Here is a 20,280-nt window from a genome sequence, read left to right on the forward strand (position 1 = left end):
GTTACTTACCTCATTTTGATCTCATTCACAAAAATCACATAAGAAAGGAGACATGAGCTTTGCGCTTTGTTCTGTTTAGTGTCAGTGGTTGGTGTATATGATAAGTCTTGAGGTAACATAAAAATTTTCTATCCGTGTTTGTAGTTTTGTACTATTACATCTTATAAAACAGGTGCTTTTGAAAACTTACCTTGATACGCAGGAGTATGAAATCTAATAACCACATACTTGATTTCAGGTCTTGGTTTTAGGATATAACCATTATTGTTTAGTCTTATGTGAGTTTTAGGCTTAGTTTTTAGCTTTAAATTAAAACAAATGTTGATTTAGATATACAGAATAATACAATTTAGAAGAAGCCTGATTTATAGGGAGTTTGGGCAATACAGATGTGCCAATCACTTTTTAAAAATTGCATTGTATATTTCCTAGGTAATTGAAAACTCAATTTGAAAAACCTTAGATAATTTATTAAGTCTCTTAAGTAAACGTACATATCTAGCAGTGGCAACAAACCGTACTGCTGGTTGGACTAATGAAGGTCTATCACATGATTTTAGAGAATGGAGTAGAAACTATTCATTTGAAGATTTTTTTTTTAAACAGATTTTTGCTTTCATTTGACATCTCACAGTAGTTTTAGGAAGAAGTTAAGTTGATGACATGTTTTCATATCAAAGGAGAATTGGGCACAAAAAAGTTATTACCAAGAAGTGAGTTATTGACTTTAAACTTGATACAAAGCTCAAGTTGCTTAATGTAAAGGTAGTACTTGAAACTACAGGATCAGAAATGCAAGTGACAAACCTGAAGTTTATTTTATGGTTTGGTAAAATAATTTCTGCCACAATAAAAACTTGAGGTAGGGATAAGCTGGAAATCTGGCATTTGGCTAAAGGAACCAGGCTAGAGTGCTCTAGAGCTTGGGAGTGTGTCCTTTGCCTTACAGAAGCTTTACAGTTTTATGAGATCCCATTTGTGGATTCTTGATCTTAGAGCATAAGTCATTAGTGTTCTGTTTAGGAAAATTTCCCAGTGCCCATGTGTTCGAGGCTCTTCCCCACTTTTTCTTCTATTAGTTTGAGTATTATCTGGTTTGATGTGGAGGTCCTGATCCACTTGGACTTGAGCTTTGTACTGGGCGGTAAGAGTGGATTGATTTGCATTCTTCTACAAGCTGACCTCCAATTGAACCAGCACCATTTGTTGAAAATGCTATCCTTTATCCACTGGATGGATGGTTTTAGCTTCTTTGTCAAAGATCAAGTGACCATAGGTGTGTGGGTTTGTTTGTATTTCCACTGGTCCATCTGCCTGTCTCTGTACCAATACCATGCAGTTTTTAATCACTATTGCTCAGTAATACAGCATGAAGTCAGGGATAGTGATTCCCCCAGAAGTTCTTTTATTGAGGATAATTTTAGCTATCCTGGTTTTTTTGTTATTCCAATTGAGTTTGCAAATGCTCTTTGCAAAGTGCTCTTTCTAACTGAAGAACTGCTTTGCAATTTTGATGGAGATTGCGTTGAATCTGTAGATTGTTTTTGGCAAGATGTCCATTTTTACTATATTAATCCTGCCAATTAATGAGCATGGGAGATCTTTCCATCTTCTGAGAGCTTCAGTTTCTTCAGGGACTTGAAGTTCGTGTCATACAGGTCTTTCACTTGCTTGGTTATAGTCACCCCAAGGTGTTTTATATTTGACTATTGTGAAGGCTGTTGTTTCCCTAATTTCTTTCTCAACCTGTTTATCCTTTGAGTAGAGGAAGGCTACTGATTTGAGTTAACTTTGTATCCAGCCACTGTCAATAGGACAAAAGGCAACCAACAGGTTGGGAAAAGATCTTTACCAATCATATGTCCAATAGAGGGCTAATATTTAATATATACAAAGAAAAGAACTCCAGAGAACCAAGTAATCCTACTAAAATTGGGATATAGTGCTAAACAATGCCCAAGGAGCACTTAAAGAAATGTTCAGCATCCTTAGTTGTTAGGGAAATGCAAATCAAAACAGCCCTGAGATTCCACCTCACACCAGTCAGAATGGATATGGAGAAAGAGGAACATTCTTCCATTGTTGGGGTTGCAAGCTGGTACAACCACTATGGAAATCAGCCTGGTGGTTCCTCATAAAATTAGACCTAGTACTACCTGAGGACCATTTCTGTGCATATATCCAAAAGATGCTCCAACATAAAACAAGGACATAGGCTCCACTAAGTTCATAGCAGCCTTGTTTATAATAGCCAGAACCCAGATGCCCTTCAGCAGAGGAATGGACACAAAATTGTACCTTTACACAATGGAGTACTACTCAACTATTAAAAACAATGACTACCTGAAATTCGTAGGCAAATGAATGGAAATAGAAAATATCCTGAATGAGGTAACCCAGTCACAAAAGAACAAACACTGTAAGCACTCAACTGAGAAGTAGATATTAGCCCAAAAGCTCTGATAACCCAAGAAAGCTCAACATATGAAGCTCAAGAAGGAAGACTAAAATGTGGGTGCTTAACTCATGGGAGGGAGGAAATACAGTGACAGAGTGGAGCACAGACTGCCCCACCTGGGGATTCATCTGATATGCAGCCACCAAACCCAGTCACTATTGCTGATGCTTACTGACAGGAGTTTGATATGGATGTCTCCTGGGAGGCTCTGCCAGAGCCTTATTGATACAGATGAGGATGCTTGCAGCTAACCATCAGACCGAGCATGGGGACCCCAATGGAATTAGAAAAAGACTGAAGTACTTGAAGGAGCTTGCCACCCATAGGAAGAATAACATTATCAACTAACCAGAACCCCCTAGAGTTCCCAGGGACTAAGCCACCAACCAAAGAGTACACACGGAGGAACTGATGACTCCAGCTGCATATGTAATAGAGGATGTCATTGCCTGACAGAAGCCCTTGGTCCTGTGAAGGCTCATTTCCCCAGTGTAGGGAATGTCAGGGTGTTGAGGTGGGAAAGGGTATACAAGAATGGGAGTATCTTCATACAAGCAGGGGGAGAGAGAATGGGATAACAAATGTAAATACATAAAATATTCAATAAAGAAGGGGGAAAAAGCTGGGGAGTGTTCTAGGCACATGGGGAACTGAAGACAGAAAGTGAAAGTACAGCTGGAAAGTGGTGTGCAGATAAGGTGAACAGCCTGCAGTCTCAGCACACACGATGTTAGGTTGTAGCCCATCCTGTGCTACAGTTGGTACACTTTAAAATGCTAACGTGAAACTTCAGTTAGTTTCTCTAAGTACATGACCTCAGGCTTGATAGGTAGTACTTTTGGTTTTGTGTATAGTTGAGTACATTGAGGCCTAAAGTTTTCCAGGGTCATAGAGCTCTCCTTAATTTCTTAGAAGTGCTGGGTGAGTATCATTTAAAACTCACTTCTTAAGAGTAGGGGAAGGAATACTATTTAGAAATATAGCCTGGGTGAGCCTGAAGGGATGGCTCAGTAAGAGGCATTTGCTGCTTTTGCAAAGGTCCTGGTTCCCTTCCTAGCACCTTCACAGCGTCTTTACATAACTCCCATCCAAGGGAGATGGCAGACACCCCTCAGAACCGTAAAATGAATCTTTAAAACAGCAGAAAAGCTTGCGTGGTAGGTAAGCTTTTTCTTGGGTGATTTTAAGGTGTAGGATAGAACATTACAAACACAGACTGCTGTATTCCTCCCTTCCCAATAAATCTGTTGACATCTAGGAAGTTCCTTTGTTGGAAGGATGAGGATGAGAAAGACAAAATTATGCAAACCTGAATAATCCGTGTGATAATGCTTTTAATGGCCAGGTATAAGAATATGTCATAAGTGGGTAACATGATTAAACTTGGGTTTTTGAGTCCAGCTCCCATTTGTTAGGAAGAGTCTACTTTGTATTAAGACATGAGCAGTAGTAAAATATATCTAGAACCTGATGTAACCATAGAAGTTTTATTAACAGAAGTATACTTAAACTTGGTTGTTTGACTTTGAGCATACGTTGGAAGAACTCAGGTGTTTTTAGTGGTTTCAAAGGCTTGCTAGATAACAGGTGTGTAGGTACACGTAAATACTACTAGACTAGGTAATGGCAAAGCCATGGCCCCGTTGAAAGCTTTTCATGTTTGCTACCTTCATCTTTAAGGTGACCTCGATTTAGACTGTTTGTGTGTGTTTTCTTTGGTCTTTGGTCTTATCCTGAGAAGACAGAAAGGAAATAACGTCAATTCTACTGTCCTATCTTTAGCCTGACATCGATGGAGTCACATCACCTTTGAGGTATAGAGCAAAACTGAGATGCCTACTCTGTCCAGTGTGATTTTGGACTTCGCATTTGGTGTTTCCAGCATTATGGCGAGGTTATAGTTTAGTTGGACACACACACACATTCAGTAGATTCTGATATGAATTGGAATAGAATTTACAGTGACAGCAATAGCTGCCGTCATTTAGATTGAAGAAGGCTTAAATAGTTACTTGGTGTTTAGTGAAGTGCAATTTGTTAACTTGCATTTTATTTAGAGGAAATTCCCATTGTGTAGGTCTCACTGGCCTGGGACTCACTACATAGACCAGGTTAGTTAGCTTGCAGGTCTCTTCCTCCGGGAGTGCTGCATATAGAGACATGCCAGTTCTGGTCAAAAGGTGATGGGAAGTAAAATTAGGAAGGAATTAGCCCCAGCCTAAGGTGGAATCTAAACTGCTTTGAGTGACAAAAGGCTGCAGGATTTGGGAAAGGGAGTGGAGTTAACATGGCTTGGAGGGGTTTGGATGCTGTGCTTCCCAGGATTCAAGTCAGCTACCTGCCACTCCAGTTTCAGAATATCTGATGGTGAGGATATCTGATGGTGAGGATATCTGATGGTGTGCAAACACACTTTCATTTTCATCTACCCAACCCATTTGAAGGATTGCCTGGGAAGAGTGAAACCGAAAGGCAAGTTTGCAGGAGCTGGGGCTAGGGATTGGAGTCTCATGGGGGGTAGAGAAAGAAGGTAAAAAATGTGTAGTTCCTGGGTCTGGCCAGGTGTTGGGCTGGAGATGTTGGCTACCTAGTGGAGTACTTGCTGAGTTTCTACAAGGCCCTAGGTCCCATACTCAGCGTAAGAAAAATGGGGGATGGAGTGGGTATGTGCACTGCTTGTCCCATAAACAGAATGCTGGCTGGGCGGGTGTTGGCCAGAGAGCAAACCTCTGTAGGTGCTGTAAAGTGATCTTGGATCTGCAACCTACAGTACTTGAGGATTTATTCTAGAGACACTTAGGTGTGCTACACAAGTTGGTCACTAGGGGGCAATAGCTCACCAGTTTGTATTGCAAAAAGCTGTAGACCTGGGAAGTCTATTAAAAATTAACTTCTAGGGCTGGAGAGATGGCTCAGTGGTTAAGAGCACCGACTGCTCTTCCTGAGGTCCTGAGTTCAAATCCCAGCAACCACATGGTGGCTTACAACCATCTGTAATGAGATCTGATGCCCTCTTCTGGTGCATCTGAAGGTAGTTACAGTGTACTCATATACAATAAAATAAAATCTTAAAAAAAAATAAATTTAAAAAAAAATTAACTTCTAGAAGTTAAAATTAAGAATTTTTGAAGTTCTTTTTTCCAGAAAACTAGGAAGTGGCTGAGAAATATACCCATGTAGCTGGGATTATTTGCGTTTTAAACACAAAACCTGATAATTTCATGGTATAATAGCTTTTTAACTTTCCTGTGCACACAATAGAGTGGCAAGGCCACTCAGTCTGCAAGGCCAGAAGCTTTAACCTCAGCCATTTTATCAGACCTTGTTACTTTTGCAGACATTGGGATGCTCATGTAGATTCCTAAAACTATTGCTCAAAACAAACAAATGAAAATCGCCAACCCCAGTGGATTCGATGTGTATGGACTTAGGGAATAATATGAGTCAGGTGTAGTGCATGTTGTAGTTCATTTTAAAGATAAACCATGTGCATAAAGGGTTTGATAGGTAGGTATTGATAGAGAAGAGTGCTGAGAGGCAGGTGTGCTTAACACATCTGCAATCTTTACGAGCCATGTGTTGGAAGTAGTTAAAAGGAAAATCTCGACACAGGAAACTGGGAAACAAGGTTCAGGATTACAGCAGAGCACAGCTGTGCACAGAGCCACACCCCACCTTGGTCCCCTCCCTCACCTCTAAACTGGTGTAAGAAGGTGCCTTCACATTTGAGCTGTACATGAGTGTACAGGGTGCTGATGGCGCTCGTTCCCTGACTGCCATGTAGATGGGGCACTTGGAGTCCTTAGTGGGAGTGTCCCAAGTAGACATTTTCCCTGAAATTCAATCCTAAGGCTCTAGGTAAGAGCTACTGGGCCCCTTACTAAAGCGGTTCCATCCAAGAAGTTGTTTTGTATGGTTAGTGATTCCTCCATTGTAACTAGAATGTTAGAATTTTTTTTTCAGGCTCCTTTTAAGTAAAATATCCTCTGTCCCGTTTTCTGTAACTCAATCTTTATAGGAGTTACTGAGTATTTAACTTGGATGTACAAGACAGGTGGAAAACAGACAGTGTCCTTAAAGACAAGTTGAATGAGCCATTATGTAAAGTAAAACATTTTAATGATTGTTTCCTTCATTGTTCTGATGATTTATCTTTTTTGTTGTTGTTGTTTTTGTTGTTTGTTTTTTTCTTTAGGAAAAGAAAAAGGTCGCTATAGCCAATTAAATGAGGTGGCTGTTGCAATCAATTGAGCAGAATTTCAATCTACAAAATTCTGAAACTTAAATTTCCAATCAAACTCATTGTGGTCAATGTGCACTTAGTGAAACAGGCAGAGGGAAACAGGGAGTTTAAAAGTCTTTAGTCAGAATGAAATAGGCACGTTTGAAAGCAATGATGACTGGGCATTTGCAAGTATTTTGGGAAGACAGTGCCTAGTTTCTCTGAAAAGCCGGGCTACAGTTCACAGTCCAGTGTTTTGCCGATGGAAAACCAGTATGTGTCTGCCACACAGCTGTACCTGGTTTACGGTCAGAGAATGCCATTCTGCTGAAAAAGACAAACAGCTGGCAGCGTAGGAACTCCGACATGCTGACCTGTCCTACAGAGGTAGGGGAAACTAAGGTGGTTAATAATCAGAATTACAAATCTATTCTTGGTATGCACCAAGATATTGTTAATGCATAATCACATTAGAAATCTTTACTTGGGCTGGAGACATGGCTCAGTGGTTAAGAGCACTGACTGCTGTTCCAGAGGTCCTGAGTTCAAATCCTAGCAACCACACGGTGGCTCATAACCATCTGTAATCAGATCTGATGCCCTCTTCTGGTGTGTGTGAAGACAACTATGGTGTACTCATATAATAAATAAATCTAAAAAAAGAGAAATCTTTCCTTTTTTGGATTAAAAAAAAAAGCATTGAAAAAGCCCTGAAATACAAGCCAAATTTAAAACTCATTTAAAGTTATTTTTGAACTGGTCCATTTGATCAGAACCTTTAATGAACTATTTAATGAAGGTTCAAGAACCCTGTTTTTTGCCCCACATGTGGCCCATACATATACTGCCACCAAACTAGATAAGATGGATGAAGCAAAGAAGTGCAGGCTGACAGGAACTGGATGTAGATCTCTCCTGAGAGACACAGCCAGAATATGGCAAATACATAGGTGAATGCCAGCAGCAAACCACTGAACTGAGAACGGGATCCCAGTTGAAGGAATCAGAGAAAGAACTGAAAGCTTGAAGGGGCTTGAGACCCCATATGAACAACAATGCCAACCAACCAGAGCTTCCAGGGACTAAGCCACTACCCAAAGACTATACATGGACTGACCCTGGGCTCCAACTGCATAGGTAGCAATGAATAAAGCCTAGTAAGGGCACCAGTGGAAGGGGAAGCCCTTGGTCCTGCCAAGACTGAACACCCAGTGAACGTGATTGTTGGGGGAAGGGTGGTAATGGGGGGAGGATGGGGAGGGGAAGGCCATATAGAAGGGGAGGGGGAGGGGTTAGGGGGATGTTGGCCCGGAAGCGGGGAAAGGGAATAACATTCGAAATGTAAATAAATACTCAAGTTAATAAAGATGGGGAAAAAAAGAAAAGAAAAAACCTATTTTTAAAGGGACTCTTCTGCTAGCTCTCAGATTAAGTTCGAATTTCTTAGCAGGACACACAAAAACATGTGCGTAATTCATCCTCTCCATTTTCTTCAATTGGATTCTTGACTTCTCGCAGTGTGGCAGCAGCCCTTGTTTGACCGAGACTGTTTTATCCTATCTCTTTATTATGAGAGAAGACTTAGAGGTTATTTTCCTAAACTGGAGACTATTTTTCTTTTTTTTTTTTTTTTTTTTCGGAGCTGGGGACCGAACCCAGGGCCTTGCGCTCTACCACTGAGCTAAATCCCCAACCCCTCAAACTGGAGACTATTATCCATGCCTTTTATTCTACCTTATCAGGAAGCAGTGTCTGAAAGGTTTAAATGCAAGACTGGGACTAGGACCTTCCCAGAGTCAGATACCCATAGGTGTTTATAGGATATTCGCCAAGGCTTATGTGTGGGATCTCCCAGTACTGGACAACTGCCTACCCTGCTACTGCTATGGACTGACTGCAAGGTCTGATCTGAAAGGAAACCTGAGGAGCTAGAGAAATTGCAGCCCTAGCAGAGGACCCTCGTTCAATTCCCAGAACCTGTAGGGTGGGTCACTACCGGTTCCAGGGACCTGCTGATTTCTGACCTGCATTCACATACAATATACGTACTATGTAATGTATACACACAAGCAAAATATAAACACGAAAACCAACAAAGCAAAACAAACACCCCCTCCCCCCAACAAATAAAACCACGAGAGCTTGGTGAGTCTGGCTATTTTGCCTGTGCCCTGTGTTGGAAAAGGAAGTCAAGAATATATACCTGGAGCGAGTCCACCCTTCTTTTCCTGCCACTACATCAAATCCTCAGCTTTATTGTTTTGACTTTGCTAATTTCTCCAGGAAGGATTATTTAATGACTGAAAAAAGCTCGAAGCACACTTGGGCTTTGTTCCCTGAGGTGTTTACATAGGTATGGGGGGAAATGCACACTATGGAACTGGGTTCCCTAAGTTTTATGCCTTGGTCTGGAACCGGCTCCGCGCTAACCCCAGGGATGGCTCCCCAGGCCTGCCTGGATCTGCTACTCGCCCCCGCAGCGGAGAGCCCACCCGCCTGGGAAGGGCGGGACTGTGGGGTTGGCCTTTCGGCGCCCTCTGGGCGTCGGCAGTCGCCGCCCGGCAGCCGCGGCGACCTCAGCGACCGCGTGGAGCCGCCAAGAGTTTCCGGAGCCCGGCTTCCAGGCGGCGCGGGAGGCCGTGGGCGGCGGGGCGGAGCCGGCGGGGGCGGAGCCAGCGGCGGGGGCGTGTCCACGGCGGGCACTGGGAAGGCCCCAAGTTAATGAGGCGTACGCCGGCTGCCGAGCGCCTCTCGGAGCTGGGTTTTCCCCCGCGGCGCGGGAGCCAGGAGCCGCCTTTTCCGCTGGGTGTCACTCGGGGGTGGGGAGGGTGGCCCATTGAAAAGCGCTGCGAGGGGCCCCGGCCAGTGCCCTTCAGTGAGCGCTCCGCGGAAGACGGCAGAGAGCAGCCCGCTCACGGCTCCGGGATCTTGTGGCGGGTCAGGACTCGCCTGTCCCTCTGCCGGGACCCCGAGCCACCGCCGCCACCGCCACCGCTCTGTCTCCTGCGAGTCAGCCTTCTCTGTGCGCTCCGGGCAGGCGGCCGCGGAAGCCGCTGGAGCGAGGACAGCGCACGGCTGCTACTGCTACCCCCAGCCGGAGCGTCTGGAAGCCTAAAGGCCGAGCGGAGCAGCAGCACCCCTTATGCCGGAAGGATGCTGGAGAGCAGCGGTTGCAAGGCGCTGAAGGAAGGAGTGCTGGAAAAGCGAAGCGACGGGCTGCTGCAGCTCTGGAAGAAAAAGTGCTGCATCCTCACTGAGGAAGGGCTACTGCTCATACCGCCCAAGCAGGTACAACATCAGCAGCAGCAACAGCAGCAGCAACAGCCCGGGCAGGGGACAGCCGAACCGTCCCAACCTAGTGGCCCCGCCGTCACCAGCCTTGAGCCACCAGCCAAGCTGAAGGAATTGCACTTTTCCAATATGAAGACTGTAGACTGCGTGGAGCGCAAGGGCAAGTATATGTACTTCACTGTGGTGATGGCGGAGGGCAAAGAGATCGACTTTCGGTGTCCCCAGGACCAGGGCTGGAACGCAGAGATCACGTTGCAGATGGTGCAGTACAAAAATCGTCAGGCCATACTGGCGGTCAAGTCTACGAGGCAGAAGCAGCAGCACCTGGTCCAGCAGCAGCCTCCGCAGACGCAGCAGATCCAACCCCAGCCCCAGCCGCAGATCCAACCCCAGCCCCAGCCGCAGATCCAGCCTCAACCCCAACCCCAACCCCAACCTCAGCCCCAACCCCAGCAGCAGCCCCAGCCCCAACAGCTCCACTCCTACCCGCACCCGCATCCTCATCTTTACCCTCACCCTCACCCTCACGCGCACTCGCACCCGCACCCGCACCCTCACCCTCATCCACACCAACTCCAGCATGCGCACCAGCCTCTCCACTCGCAGCCACAGGGCCACCGGCTTCTCCGCAGCACCTCCAACTCTGCCTGAAGAGGGCGGCACCCGGGCCACTCAAGGTAAGGTCCTGGCAACTTGGGACTCCTAGAAACCTGCCAGCATGACTGTTGGGAAGAGAGGAAAGCTTGTTGACCGGTTCCGCTTCCGAAGCAAAGTAAAAAGAAATCGTTTCAAGTTTGTGGAGAGGTGGCAAAAAGATAGGCAGGCTGGAACTTGTAGAGGCCGGGCGGGGAAGGAAGAGCGGGAGGAATTTCACCAGGGAGCTGGGCACGGGGGATAGACCACCTACCCCGCAGCACTGGATCACTCTAGTTCACTGCCATCCTCCTTAGTGCTACTTTATTGTGTGCCTGCGGACCTGGTGTCCTTCTGGGCACTCCTTTGTCCTGGCCGGGAGGGACCAGGGTCTTGACTTCTGAGTCATCCATTTCATTCTGTGTTCTTCCTTTCCAGGTTTTGAGGACTTCGGGAAGTGGGAAGAGTGCATTACTATTTAAGTTCACTTGGATCAAAACCAACGGAGTCTCCCCGCCCTGTGCCAGATCAAGTAGTTTGGACATCACCCTACGGATAACGCGCGCTTGCAGTTCCTCGTAGTTTTTTCTGCGTAAGCTTCATCACAGTGCAGGAAGCGATTTTGAGTCAAGATGACTATTTATGAACCTTTGGAAGGATCACCTAACGTAATGGACCTTGTAGGAGCAATTTATGTACTGTAATTTTATTTTAATGTATTTTGGTTTATGATTATTTATGTTTTTTTAATGCCTATTCTAAGACATTTCTGAATGTAGGCCACCTCCTCTTCCCCTTCTCGCCAAAAAAAAAAAAGAGACTTTATTTTCAGAAACCTATTTCCTAGTAAGCCCTGATCTTGGAAAAGAAAAAGGGGAAGAAGAGTGGTGGAGTGGGGCAAACATGAAAAATGGATTCATCATCCCCAGAACATTCTCATAAAGTCGACTCTTTTTCATTGTATTTGAAGAAGTTGAAATTAAATTCTGATATTACTTTCACTTTTTAGAGTCTCTTTCATAGATGTGTAGTGTGTGCAGATGTTTTCTTTTAAAAAGCTAATGGGTTGGAAGGTATGATTATGAAAACCTGGTGGTTGAGATCATGCTTTTCTAGGAAGAAATCAGTAAGAATGACACTAGATTTTAAAACATTTAAATACTGCCCAGCCGGAGGCGTGATCCACTGTCTGGACGATGTGGTGAATGGAGTCTGCTGTGAGGGGAACTTACTACTACGAGAGGAAAGCAGAGAGTCCTTTTGGAGCCTAGAGCTGGGCTCAAGTGCCCCTGGGATTCAATCCTAGCACACCACCCCCACCCCCAAAAGTAATTTTGATTGTGAGTATTAATGTTTCAATTTTAAAATTATGGGGTGCTCCACCTGAGAGTATTTTTACCCCTGTTCAGAATCCCATACCCTTCACCCAGATCTCTGCATACTCAGCTTGGGCCACATTTTCCTAGCCTAGCCTTTTACTTTGTCATAGATGCACTCTGAAGGGGATTTGCAAATATTTCAAAAGGACTGACTGGGAACCATAACATTTTAAATTTCATTCTGAAAATAAGACTGGGCAGAGAAAGGCCACACTTGTCTCTTTATGGCTCTGGGGGATGACTGGGCCTTCCCTGTTTTGATTAGGTGACTAAATTCCCCATTAGGAAGGAAAGACTAGAGAAGCTGAGATCAGTGGTTCTCAACCTGTGGGGTCTTGACCCCTTTGAGGGACAACACAGAGGTTACCTATCTTCATTATGATTCGTAACTGCAAAGTCACTGTTAGGAACTGGCAATGACTGGGGACTCACAGCAACATCACAACGTGAGGAACTCTATTAAAGGGTCACAGCATTGGGAAGGTTGAGAACCACGGCTCGAGGTTGTCAGTAAGAAAATAAACTCTTGTTTAACAGTCAGGATGTTGCGGGGGGTGGAGGGAGAGGATGTGCTTTTAAAGGTAGAACAAACCCTCCACTGTGTAAAAATCAAAGGGACAGTCAAGATTCACAAAGGCAGACACTACTGCCACTTCAGTGGAGAAGCAGTCCCAGATAATACCAAAGTCTCTAGGGATTGAAAGTCACTTCCTCACTGCCTGACTGCTAACTGTTTGCCCTGACCCTTTCTCAGTATCTTCTAGCATCTAAACTGGAACGCTGGCTTTACGAAATAAGGTCTTTTTTTTTTTTTTTAACCTTCTGTACAGAAAGATCCAGCGAGACAGGTGCTGTAATTTTGAATTCATAATTTAGTTGGAAAGTTGCAGGGATTTGGGAAGGGGAGGGTTGTAACTCAAAACAGGAAAACCTGAGTGAATTCTCACCTTCCAGGCTGCCTGATTTGTAGTTGCAGAAATATTCTGCCAAAGGTTTAAAACAGCATGTATGTGGGGCAGCCCCCAAGAGCCATGTTGACACATTTCCCAGTCTGATGTGGCTTCCTAGGGGCTAATTCTGGACTTTCTGATAGGGTGCAAGCACTCAGTACTGTAGTCTATGCAAGCAAATCATTCAGCCCGTTAACTGCCAGCTACTCCCAGCTGCCTCACTTTCTCTCTAAGTTTATGTATTATCAGGATAGTAAAGGTCGTACCAAATGACTTGAAATTAAGATTTAATTGAAAAGTTGCTGAGGGGGGGAAGGGAGGGTTGGAACTTGAAAATCTGGGGTGTGATGACTGGCTTGATAATGTGGTGAACTACTGGGTCTGTTGTGAGAAAATGGGTTTTTTTGTTTGTTTGTTTGTTTTTTAGACATGTCTGTTATTGGCTTATATATAGAACTAGGTCATCACATTGCTAAAACAAAACAAAAAGCCAAAATCACTGAAAAAACAAAACAAAACACCCCCTCCCCCAAAAGATCCCCAAACATCAAAACATCTTAGTTGCTAGAATTTTCATAGCCCTGTATCGGCAATGATATGTTAAGCTGACCCTCTCCAAGACTTTCTCCTGACATTAAGCTGTGAAATCTCAGTGGTTAGAAAATTAAACATGCGAAACAAAACAAATTACAGGTGCACTTGATGGCTTTATTCGACCTGTAAGAAAATGATATAAACCATCCGAAGCACTAGGAGATAAGGAGATTTCATCTTTAATCAAGTCTGAAAATACTTTTACCCCAAGAAAGAGATCATAGGGGCAGGTCCATTAAAAAAAAAGAATCCACCCTTGAAACAAGAAATATAAAATGAAATGAAAAGGAATGTCCCATCTGGAAATTGAACTTTTTGTCCTTGAGTTCGTGTTGGCAGCCTCCCACACAGCCGTCTCACTAATTCAGTAAAGGAGGGCTGGAGAGATGGCTCAGTGGTTAAGAGCACCGACTGTTCTTCCCGAGGTCCTGAGTTCAAATCCCAGCAACCACATGGTGGCTCACAACCATCTGTAATGAGATCTGATGCCCTCTTCTGGTGTGTCTGAAGACAGCTACAATGTACTCATATATAATAAATAAATGAAATAAAAAAAAAGATTTATTAATTCAGTAAAGGAAAGGAGAAAAGACGCAGAGCTTAGGGCTCTGGGGGTGGTTTCCCTTGCTTCCCTGTTTCCTTGCTTTCCCGTTTCCTGAGACATTGAGGGACAGGCTGAGTACTGGGACCTTCCTGAGTGGCACTTTCTCAGCAGCAATCCATTTGGATCTGCTTTGTCCCAAGGTCAGAGAATAAATGTGCATGAGGTTCTCTCAGAACGGGTGTGCTCATTAAACAAGCAAAGATTCTCTGATCCTGGATGAATCAAGCCAAAGTTTTCATTTCATATTTTTTCCTTAGTGGTGGTTAAGAAGCAAGCAGTGCATATTAAAGGAGTTTCCTTTCCATGTGAACAATGGTAACAAGTCCGGCTGAAGCTGAGAGACCCACCCATGTTAGCTCCTTTTGGAACTCTTTTAAAAAGTCCCAACGTTAAATCTGATACGGAATAAGTCCTATCAGCTCGTGACTTCATCTATGTTGTTTCTGTCCACAGTGAGACGCTTTATTTTGGCTGCAGATGTTAACAGTGTCATGTGTAGGGCAGGGTTAGAAGAAGGGCCTGGGAATTTGAGGGGACATAGAGCAGTGCCATGGATGGTAGAGCTGTGTGGGTTGAAGGAGTCAGGGAACATGTGTTTATTTATTTCTGTTTAACTGTCAATCTCCTTGGGTTCTAGTCAATGAATAAATACCCTTAGCAGAATGTTAAGTTGGGAAACTAATAAGACCTAGATCAGAAGTTCTCAACTTGTGGATGGAGACCCATCTGGGGGGCGGTCAAACAACCCTTTCACAGGGGTCACCTAGGACCATGGGAAACCACAGATATTTACACTATGGTTTGTCACAGTAGCAAAATTTCAGTTACAAAGTAGCAACAAAATAATTTTATGGCTGGGGGTCAGCACAACATGAGGAACTATATTAAAGTGTTTCAGCATTAGGAAGGCTGAGAATCATTGATCTAGATACTGAGACAGAGTCTCATATAGCCCAGGCTGACCCCACACTTGATAAATACCTGGGAATGACTTTGAACTTCCAGTCGTTTTGCTGAGATCACAGGCATGTAGGACCACATTTATTCCATGCTGCTGGAGGGCTGACACAGGGCCCTGTGCATGCCAGGCAAGCACTTTCCCAACTGAAACACATCCACAGTTCTAGTTTTTAAATTCTTGACCTAGTTTTTGAAAGTGACTTTTTCTTTTTCTTTTTTTACACCTGCAGTTTGAATAAACAACCAATGGATAAGATTGGGTGCCAAAGATATCTGTGTCTTAGCCAGCAAGTCATTGACCAAAGGGGAAAGAGGGCATTCTTAGGCCTGGAAGTCTAAGTATAGCAGTAGACGGAGTATGTATGTAAAGCTCTGGGTTCCATCACCATGAAAAGGAATTTTTCTCCCATGAAGGGGAGATCTCTTGTGTTCAGACACATCCCCCTTAGTGGTCAGAAGCTGACCCTCTTGCAAGTGACAAGGCAGTGGGGAAGTAGAGTTTTCCTCATTAATCTTAGCTCCATACCTCCCACCTGTCTTAAACTTTAGTGACTAGTCCCAGCTAGCCCCTGCTAAATGCTCCTAACCACCCTGCTATAGGAGCAGCCTTTGTAGCCACTCCATTTTGAGATCTCACATGGCTCTTCAACCCTTCTCTATCAGAAGGATGGCCAAACTCTGTCCCTCTCCCCTGTGTCCTTCTGCTTGCCTCCCACCTGGTCCTCTAGCCTCCCAGCAATTGGCCCATGGCTTTCTTTACTGACAGATCAAGAACCGATAGGGGAACAGGACCTTAGCAGTGGAACCACCCCTAGAACCAATTGGGGAACGGGACCTTAGCATCAGAACTGCCCGTACACTACTTGGTTGTGACATTAAAAGCTGGTCAGGGGGCTGGGGATTTAGCTCAGTGGTAGAGCGCTTACCTAGGAAGCACAAGGCCCTGGGTTCGGTCCCCAGCTCCGAAAAAAAGAACCAAAAAAAAAAAAAAAAAAGCTGGTCAGAATTTGTATGAATAGGTAGAAAAGAGTTTTTTTGTACTTTGAAAATGCATCCCCCTCTCCAGTGAAGTATCTTTTGAGACAATTTACTTGTGCATCTGAAGAGCTTGGCTTATAAAGACTGTGACCATTCTTGGATGAAAGGGGACATTTTTGCGGCTGTTGTCAGACATTTTTTTTTTTTTAAGACTGAAAGCTTTGAATCTAGAAATTTGTTGTTCTTTTGTTGATAGCTTTCCAAATGCTAATTATGTTTTGGGGCTTTACCCTGGACCCACTAGCCCACCCTCATTATTGGGAGTGTGTTCTTTCTCAATAAACTGTATTTCTGCTTCTAAAAAGGAGGATGGATGGAGGGAAATGCTAATGAATTTCAGCTGAATTATCTTTCCCCCAGAAGATGAGAAGCAGTCCCTAGGGAATTAGCTTGAAAGCAATTTTTTGTCTTAAGTTTCTAGGAAGAGTAAAGCTTTGGCTAGAGAGATACCTTCAAATAGGTATCTGTGAAGCCTCCTGTTTGGAGTTGAAAGCTGTACGCCTCCGATCTGCCTTGGCATCTAAATGCTTTTAAATATGAAAAGTCTTTAAAGCAGATCTTTGAAGGCTGTTTTTTTTTTTAATCCTCTGGCACAGTCTTAACATGGGCAGCTTTATCTGTTATGTTTTTCCTAAGAACTCGAATCAGAAGGTAAATTTCTGATGTGGAGAGGAAACGTCAAGGCTACTTGAAATACATGGACGTAGGTTATCGGAGTGTGTAAGAGCCAGGATCGGGGAGAGTCACGGGGTCAACTCTCAGGTCTACCACTTCCCTGCTATATAGATCTCAAATCGCTTCACCAAGTTTTCGGTGAAATAGGACTAATAAAATGCTTATCTTAGAGTTACAGGCATCTTCCGTGTTCCAAGTGTTTAAAAGGTGCCTAGCATTTGTAGGAAAGGAAGTTTCCTGTATTTCGGGTCAGATAGCACAGACTTGGAACTCACTACAGCTGTGTGGATATGTAACATGGCATTTTGAAGCCACGAATTACATTTCCTGTTGCACTTTTTCACTTGTTGGTAGCAATGTTGAAAATGTACGTAATATCTCCCTGATGTTGAGACAGGAGCTCACTATGTAGTCCAGACTGGCCTTGAACTAGCGACCCCACAGGCCCCTTCCTCCTGTATGCTGGCATTTTAGGTGTAAAACATCATGTCCAACTTTGAAAAACAAGCAGAAAATAAATTATTTATAGTATTAATTTTTTAAATGTTGTAACAATTTATTTTTTAATTAATTAATTAATTAATTTGCAAAGGAAGTGGGCACGACATGCATTGAATTGAGGGCCAAAGGACTATCTGTAGGAGTCAGTTTTTTTCTACCATGTAAGTCCCTGGGATCCGACTCATGGCTGCAGGCTTATCAGCAGGGATCTTTAACTACCCCAGCATATCAGTTTAATGACTGTTTTGAAATTATTTTCCATCCTTCATCTAGGTACTTATGTATTTTGCAGTCTGTGATTATATAATCAATAACATTCATTTCAATGACTTCTAGACTCCACCCAGATGGCCAGTTAGACAGAGGGCAAACACTGGGCTGTTTGTGGTTATCATGTTCCCCAGAATTACCCTCATGGAATGTCACCTCGCCTGAGAACATAACCCTCCTTTGGGTGTTACCAAATCTAGGGAGCAGTGTATGGGACAGGAAATAGAGTGAGGCCCTGTTACGTCCAATCAACCCAACTTTAAAGGACGGTCTAGCTCCAGATCCCCCCACCCCTACGATGAGTTGGCACCATCATTCAACTCTGCCCAGTCCTGCTCCCCTCCTCCCTTTAAAGGTGACATTCTCAAAACTTCTGTGCCCCACCCCTCACCTTTTATATAGAAATGCTAGTTTCTGTGCCCATCCCCCTACTTCTAGACCAATCGTAGTCTCAGAGCCTGTTTCTCAAGGAATCCCGTGTATGATTGTCTCTGTCACGCCCACAGCTACTTTGCTGTAAGAAGGTTGCCGTGGGTGCTGGGAAAAGAGCCTGTGACATCATAAGGCTGGCTTTAAGGGGTAGTCGTAACTTGGAATGATTTGGTTCTGCAGGAAACATTTAGCCATACTTGGAAGTATTTCTGCTTCTCACAACTGCCAGACACCAAAACCGCTCTGCCACCTGACCCCCTCTTCTCTCTGGCTTCACTTCCTGTTTGTATGTGACCAGGTTTCTTCTCCCAGCCCCTAACACCTGTCACCACTTCCTCACAGGTCCGAAAGCAGCAAGGCCAGGCTACTGTGGACAGAGACCCTCCACAGAAGCCAAATAGCCTTGCTCCTTTTGTGCGAGTTAGGTCAGCGATGAGGGGCTTAGACACTGGTAATCCGTGCGTCTTGAGCAGAGTAAGCCAGCAGGAGAACCATAGTGAAGTTAGTGTCATGGCACTGAGTGTCCTAGAATCTAACCCTACCTACAAAGAGAGCCAGACCTGAGCACAAAAATTCCATTTTGCTGTCCCCGGATAGAGTCCGATTCAGTGCTTCTGAGACAGAAAGTGTGAGAATGGCTTGCTCCCTGCCAAGCCATTCACCTGAGCACTTTCTGTTTACTTAAGACTCTGGAAATGGAAACTTGAAAAAGAAAAAGAAAAAGTCAGTGCGATCATGTTGCATGCTCCCAACCCCTGCCAGAGTCCTTTACAATAGGGTGAGCCAACACGGTACTCAGTCCTTAAAGACCACACGTCCACATCCTGTGCTTTCAAAGCCACCGAGCAGTCATCCAGCTAGTGCATAGAAAGAGACAGGAAATGAGTCTCAAAGTTTCGAAGTTTGAATGATGTCACTGTCCTCTGCTCACTTCCTCCTGACGCTGGTGGTTCATTCAGGTCAGCTGTGCTGAAGCTGATCCTTCACTGGCTTGGAAGTAGTCTGAGCTTTGCAACTTCTAGCCAGTTTGCCAGGAGTGAGGCTCTGATCAGGGCTGACTCATCACCTCAAAAGGGCAGACTGGCTTCTTGATTCACTTAGGGCCAAAGGAGCTTCCCTCTGAGTCTCAGCGTCGTGTTTCTCTCTCTCTGTTTCTGTCTGTCACTCTCTGTTCTATAAATTTTGGCTACAGGCAGTACATACTTACTTTTAATGACTCTTCCAAGTGACCCTAAATCCGTGATCCGTGTGTGTGTGTGTGTGTGTGTGTGTGTTTTGTGTGTGTTTGTGTGTGTTTGTGTGTGCTTTATGTGTGTTTGTGTGTTTTGTGTGTGTTTGTGTGTATGCTTTATGTGTGTTTGTGTTTTGTGTGTTTGTGTGTGTGCCTGTGTGTGTGTGTTTTGTGTGTGTTTGTGTTTTGTGTGTGTGTTTGTGTTTTGTGTGTGTGTTTGTGTGTTTGTGTGTGTGTTTGTGTGTTTGTGTTTTGTGTGTGTGTGTTTGTGTGTGTGTTTGTGTGTTTGTGTGTGTGTGTGTGTTTGTGTGTTTGTGTGTGTGTTTGTGTGTTTGTGTTTTGTGTGTGTGTGTTTGTGTGTGTGTTTGTGTGTTTGTGTGTGTGTGTGTTTGTGTGTTTGTGTTTTGTGTGTGTGTTTGTGTGTGTGTTTGTGTGTTTGTGTGTATACTTTATGTGTGTTTGTGTTTTGTGTGTGTGTGTTTGTGTGTTTGTGTGTGTGTTTGTGTGTTTGTGTGTTTTGTGTGTGTTTGTGTTTGTGTGTTTTGTGTGTGTTTGTGTGTTTGTGTGTTTTGTGTGTGTGTTTGTGTGTTTTGTGTGTGTTTGTGTGTTTGTGTGTTCTGTGTGTGTTTGTGTGTTTGTGTGTTCTGTGTGTGTTTGTGTGTTTGTGTGTTTTGTGTGTGTTTGTGTTTGTGTGTTTTGTGTGTGTTTGTGTGTTTGTGTGTTTTGTGTGTATGCTTTATGTGTGTTTGTGTTTTGTGTGTTTGTGTGTTTGTGTGTTTTGTGTGTGTTTGTGTTTTGTGTTTTGTGTGTTCGCGTGTGTGTTTGTGTGTTTGTGTTTTGTGTGTGTTTTGTGTGTGTTTGTGTGTTTGTGTGTTTTGTGTGTATGCTTTATGTGTGTTTGTGTTTTGTGTGTTTGTGTGTTTGTGTGTTTTGTGTGTGTTTGTGTGTTGTTTTGTGTGTTCGCGTGTGTGTTTGTGTGTTTGTGTTTTGTGTGTGTTTGTGTGTTTGTGTTTTGTGTGTGTTTGTGTGTTTGTGTTTTGTG

At 44.0% G+C, this 20,280-nt stretch overlaps 1 protein-coding gene across 1 annotated transcript; it reads left to right on the forward strand.

Annotated features, from left to right (window-relative positions):
• Positions 1-9,400: 9,400 nt before the first annotated feature.
• Positions 9,401-11,605, forward strand: Phlda1 (pleckstrin homology-like domain, family A, member 1). Its single transcript, NM_017180.2, has 2 exons — positions 9,401-10,648; positions 11,043-11,605. Exon 1 carries the CDS (start codon positions 9,402-9,404, stop codon positions 10,620-10,622), a length of 1,221 nt encoding a protein of 406 aa, NP_058876.2. The 5' UTR covers position 9,401; the 3' UTR covers positions 10,623-10,648; positions 11,043-11,605.
• Positions 11,606-20,280: the final 8,675 nt, after the last annotated feature.

Source organism: Rattus norvegicus, chromosome 7 (assembly GCF_036323735.1).
Source record: "Rattus norvegicus strain BN/NHsdMcwi chromosome 7, GRCr8, whole genome shotgun sequence".
Lineage (NCBI taxonomy): Eukaryota > Metazoa > Chordata > Mammalia > Rodentia > Muridae > Rattus > Rattus norvegicus.